Below are 6,489 nucleotides of genomic sequence, written 5' to 3' on the forward strand. Positions count from 1 at the left end.
TAGCTAAAAGGAAACAAGCCTTGACAATCTCTGGGATGAAAATGTTCTGAAACTAGTGGAAACTCATAGATACAACGGATACATTATACATTTATTCTGTTTATACCACCCATTTTAGGTCATATAAAAAACCCTAAAAGATGACGTACCTTGCTGAGAAAGGCAGTACATCGATATCCAGCAAAGGACACTTCCATTCACCCCACCAACCCAATTGGAGGTCATCAAAGGAGAGACGACGTTTCATTGGAAGCTTCCGTAATAATATATATTTTGTCTACTTTTCAAAATATATTTGTATTCATTTTTTTAAATGCAAGCGTATCATCTATATCTGATTGGAACTGATTCTTTCATGACAAATCATTTTCCTGCTTGCTTGAATAATGTGTAAAAAGACTTTTCAGTCAAGATATCTTTAAGTAAAGAAAATTTATATTCTTTTTGCTGTTTCGAATTTGACCTGATTGCCAGTCCTATTTCAGATTCCCGGCGTTCTGTTTATTGGCCTTGCAGTCCTGACACCACAATTGATTGATGTTCGTAAAGAAACTCATATTTCATGATCTAAATAAAGATGTCTTAAATGTTGTTCTTTTGTTAGTTTCTGTTAATCGATTAAAAAAATAATGTTATTTATTTCTGAGAAATGTTACGTATAAATGATTATATTTCGGTTTTTATACCTTTTCCCTTGACCTGTGGCTATTATAATAACATTTGCAAATGCCGTTCTCAATTCTTACAATACCGGAGGACAACCGGTCTACGTATTATGGTGCATGTATCCTTATTTCTTTGCTTTTCTTACGTGAAACTGGTCAGGATGTCGTACCGATTGAGTCAGCTGCATGCACGACTACAACTCCCAATGGCTAGTATCTCCAGAAGTGAGTCAAGCTACAGTGATAGCGAACTATCCCTTTATGTTGTATCGGAAGTTAACTAGAGGTTTGATTTGATTTCAACGCAAATCTTTGTCACCAGTTTGGTGTTACACTTGCATTACGGAAAAGATTAGGGTGAGCGGTTAAGCTCACTGAATGGAAACAAAATCTCATGAAAATTGTAGAACGCATTAGCAACAATGTATGCCAGGGATATGTTATCTGAAGAACAAAATTGGGAGAGTTTCTGTTTAAAAATAATATTAAGCTTATTGGCATTATAATCAGGTTCATGCTCACAGTAGTTGAAATTTAGGTAATAAACTATGGTCGTGTTTTTTCAATGTTGACGTCTTGTAATAATCTATGGTGGTGCTTTTTCAATGTTAACGTCTTGTAGTCTATTTTGATCTTCAAAACTTGAGTTTTAGTGTCCTATGATTTGAACTAAAATTTTAAGCACCAGTAGTTCATAGTATTTACAAAAATGTTGAAGGCTGTATACACTGTGTTTTTTTAAAAAAAAAGACAAATAAAAGTTTGGCCTTGATTTATATTATATAATAAAAATTACGGTTAATGGCCTTTAAGTTTGAAATATATAGGGATTACTGGAGTAGGATATTCAAACACCTTCTGACTGTTAGTGACCGAGATATTTTCAAAAACGTTCCAAGGATATCAAACGTAATTCGGATTTTTCAAAGGCATGCTGAACGTGAATGATCTAGGAATTCCTCAGCTCCTACCAACCCAAAAAAAAATGTTGCCTAGGGTTTAATTATAAGATAAAATGGTGGACGATTATATATCAGTGAGATAAGGATCTTGAAAAATTAAAAACAATTTGCCGAGTTACATCTTGCTGAAAGAGTGTTGTAACATGGTTGAGGGTAATATGTTAGTGATGTAGAGGTTTTGAAAATGAATACAATCGTGTGGAAGGTCACATCTTGGTGGCATAGGAAACACGATATTGCCTTGATATACTATTAAGTGCGAACAAGGAAAGCAGAGGAGATTTTGATGAGATTGTAGAAACCTGTTTTATTCAATTAGAAAGTGTACATACAACGTTGAATATGGGCATTACTATTTTTGTTAATGGCTAATAACGCTACGTTCTTGACTGATCTATACGGTAATGACACAACGTTCTGCTATTGTAGCACGTATGCTGTAAAGAATGCATGTATGTTTTATTAAAAGGCAACTAGGCTTAATGCGTTTTCATTAAATGGAAGGAAACATAATTTATCTTCACATCATGGTGTGTCCTCTACATCTTGCAGTTCTGCTACTATTCTTAATCCTTTTTCAATATTTGTACAAACATCTTTTTATGAGGTTCAGTTTTCGATATAATTGATTACAAAAAAATATACGTTTGAGGGTTAAATTTCACAACTGCTTAAAATAAACAACTGCCAACATTTTTAAGCCATATTCATGAAAATGAAAGTGAGTATGACGAAATGGGCCAAATGAAAAAAGGATGTAATTAAACAGTTAATGCTATTTACAAATGACATGAGGCATTCTTATGTTGTATTTATAATTTTTTCTGACCATAAGATTCATTTTATTCCTCCGATCTCAATCATTTTCTTCAAGCATTGTGTGTCTGCTGTACCACTATCATAGATCCAGACACAGAACTAAGTATGAGAGAGAGAGAGAGAGAGAGAGAGACAGCAGATGGAACTTGGATGAATTCGTGTAACCTGTTTTCTTAAAAAAGAAAATGAAGAAGATATACACACATAAACACACACACACACACACACACACACATATATATATATATATATATATATATATATATATATATATATATATATATATATATATATATATATATATATATATATATATATATATATATATATATACATATGTCAGTCTACATGCAGCTGTGTATTGACCGAGTGAATGACCGTACATTGTTATCTAAATTACTTTCAATTTGTAAACTTCAGTATATATTTGGATGTCTACATATGGTTTTAAATATATTCTCCCATATAACTATGCATATATGTCAGTGTGTCATGTTCTGTTACTGACCGTTGTATTCCGTATAACTTTCACAGCCTGGAAAATGCCCAAAACTGGGCGGCATGTTATGATTGGACCCATAAAAATGATGGGTGCCCTAGAAGATGAAATTAGAAACAAAGTTAGTTGTAAATGCAAGCAACATTCATTATACTCGATTTTACAAGTAATGACTTTATTATGAATTATCAATGAGGAACACTAAGATTATTTGTTGAATACTCAGTTTGATTTGACTTTGATGTTTAAAATCACATGAAACAGAAGAGGAAAACAAAAACTGCCAAAATATCGCTTTTAACAGTCTAATGATGGAGTGTTACGACTCTATGGTTTTAAATTAAGTAACAGAAAATAACGAAAAACACCTAGTTTTATAAAAGTCAATAAATAATTTGTCTCCATCGAAAACAAAATGAAAATTAAAAAGAAACTAGCAATATTATGAATTAAATCCCAAATAATACTGAACGTCTTAATGTCTAAATGTATTAAGTTCCAATTGAATTCCAGTGGTATTTCAATTACGTGCCAATGTTGAATGTGTTTATGTTCCTATATTCTCGAGCTTGGTAATGTTCTAATGACCTGAATTATGACGATGTGCTGGAGTATTTTGATATATCGCAATAAAATAATCCAAAGATGTTCTCGTCTGAATTCACGATAATCCCAAATTAATGTTCCAGTCCAATAACATTCTTAATAAGCACTTTGTATTTCCAGTGAATAATAATTGGAATAAAAAATTCCACCCAAATTAAAACCTGAACACAACAATAAAAATAAATTATACTTGAAGGTCTTGAGTCAAGAATGAACAATTTCTCAAGTCAAAGCTATTATATAAAAAGCTAACACACAAAATAGAACTAGGATGAGGGTCAAAGGTATATTTCTGGAGAACTTGAAGTTGCCCTAAAGAGAAAATCTATTACTAAAGGCTGAATAAAGAACATGGTACACCAGGTTTTTCCATATGAGAATTCCACATTCACGATGATCCCAAGATTTAATCTACACTCACTCACAGAGAAATAGAAGTCACGTATTTTTTTCTTTACAAAATAAATATGCCTGACCATTTACACAGTGAACTTGATTTTGGATTATGTTAAATTAAAATAACAAATTTTCATAACATATAATCATTAAGAAAAGCGAAAAAATAATGCAAATTAAATATACATATACCAATAACTGGCTGAGTACCTGACACAATTAATGTGGCATTTGTTTAGTGTATTCACATATACATTTGAATATGCCTATTGCAATTTCTCTGCAAAAAGCACTTTGAGCTATATAGCTCCACTTCCCCTGGCCAAAATGTTGTGCAGACCTAATCCTACCACTTGTTTTATATACCATTCGTTGGCGAACTTTGTTTTCTAAAATTAATCAGTTTGCTTTTAAAATTTATTTGAAAAGTTTTGCTTTAAAGTTCGTTTATAATTACAATTGAATGCAATGTACCAAAAGGTTTATATTTCAAACGTCATTTAAGATTTCAGTACCATGCCTTGCTTTACAGTAAATGTTTGATCGCATCGAAGAATTCCTATAATAAATTCAAATTTGGCATCTCAAGAGCACTTGACCCAAAACTTGTATCATATGGAACACCAACACCACACATTTCCTGACAACTTGTGTGCTATCCAATTCCAAAAGACTTCACGAGTAAAGTTAAAAATAAAAAAGTTTGATTACAATTGGCCACAAAAACAATGGCATGAAAGGACTCAGCTCACAATTATTACTTTTGGTTCACAGTGAGTTTATATGTGAACGTATCTCAGATTAATATACGATGTTTGATGATTCATACAGTACTGAGAAGGACATGTAGAGCTTATAAAGACTGTTGTGTGAGTTCATTAGTCTTATTGCAAAGTTTACGGATATCAATGTCTTTTTTTTATAAAATTTTTCCGTAGATCCTAACTAATGCCTTAAAATAATTAAATTTTTTGAAAAAATATTTCTTAAGAAAATCTACTCTCAAGCAGTACAACCCTTGAAGGAAAAAGGTAGATCAATCCATTGATACAATGGAGTATTGCTGAGTTTTCTGTTTTCTATAGATCATCTGTTGTCAGGACGGTATGACTAAAATGAATGCGATCAAGAGAACAATCCCAGGGTGGTTCTGAAAGACATTTCACTTTTCTCATTTTTCATTGTTGCTCCCAGTCTGCTCCCGTATTCGTAGACTTTGTATTTAATAGCCTCTTCCTTGTTGGAAGTGTTTTTGAAATTCTACATTCACAGTTTGGACATGCATACATGATGGTAATTGAAATTACTCTCCGTACATCCATCGTTAGGGATGTTTCTTTGTAAATCAAAGTCTTGTCGGAAAATGCTACAGTAGATAATAATGTTGCTTCTGTCACACACTTACTACTAGCATAGTATGATCCCTATGCCTCAAATAGTGCTAAAACGTATTACTGGCACACAATCATACTGAAAATATAACTGTCTTTCGGTTCATGTTGTGTACGATGATATTTTTGTAACACTTGTAAAATATAGTATGTGTAATACTCGTATTACGATATGAAGTATTTCTTAATGTTCTTAGTAATATTAATATTCTCTCTGTAGCTGGTATAAGAGATCGACAATGGCACACACTGTATAAAATATTACGATGGTTTTATTAGAGTGTTTATAACAAAGTTTTATATAACGCTTTGGGGTGAAGGATTTCAATTGTTGGTGATTGTGAAGCAGAACCATCACACACACACACACACACACACAAGCTAGTAAAGTACAAATTGCCCATAAAATATAAAACTGAAATTTCGGGATGCAGTAGAAAATTAAACAAAAAATAGCTTCAGAAAATGTCGCTAGAACAACACAAAGTGATGTATAAGGCAACGCGAAAACTAAATTTTATACACTTGAGAGATCATACTATGAAGAAGACACGAAACCGCATGCGACATCTTTGCATCTTTGTCCTTGAGATCAGAATCGCAAGGGCTATATCAACTCTTGGAGTGTGGGTTTGAGGTAAATGATGTAGCTTTCTTGCAAGTTTACAAAATTGAAAGTAATTAAGGTAAAAAATATTTACTACCTGGCTTAGGAATAATCTCCTTCCACGCTCATCTGTTAACAAAATCAGAAGGTATTAATGATGTGGTATTACAAGTGTAAGCCTTTACAAGTAAATACAATTCCCATTTACCAAGTTATTCAAGTCATAAACGAAACACTCGGCTTGTGTGGGTAGGTGGGAACGTGAGCTGGTAGTCGTAGTGTTGTCATCAGCTTAGAAATTAATCAAAAGAACCTCTTGTGCTGGCATTTACCAGGAGGTTCACTAAGTAAACTAAGAAATTTTAAATCTACAATGTCGAAATCACAGCACAACACATTGTTTGTTACGTGAACACGTTCAGGAAATCATCCCCTGATTTCTAGTATCAGCTACTGTGTTTCTGTGTGTGTGTGTGTGTGTTTAGATTAGGATTTTAACGTAGCTTTAAATAAGTTTCAGTCATATCACTACGATGTCAGCAGT

General features: G+C 32.8%; 1 protein-coding gene across 1 annotated transcript in view; it reads right to left on the minus strand.

Moving 5' to 3' along the window:
- Positions 1-6,489, minus strand: part of LOC149791067 (uncharacterized) — a 50,183-nt gene that overhangs the window by 42,316 nt on the left and 1,378 nt on the right. The window contains exons 3-4 of the mRNA XM_089971456.1: positions 6,043-6,074; positions 2,955-3,042 (exon numbers count right to left, since the gene is read on the minus strand). Of these exons, the coding sequence (XP_089827582.1) occupies positions 2,955-3,042; positions 6,043-6,074 (120 nt within the window). The remainder of the gene's footprint in view (positions 1-2,954; positions 3,043-6,042; positions 6,075-6,489) is intronic.

This window comes from Sinohyriopsis cumingii, chromosome 10 (genome assembly GCF_028554795.1).
Source record: "Sinohyriopsis cumingii isolate HCF-2022 chromosome 10, ASM2855479v2, whole genome shotgun sequence".
NCBI lineage: Eukaryota > Metazoa > Mollusca > Bivalvia > Unionida > Unionidae > Sinohyriopsis > Sinohyriopsis cumingii.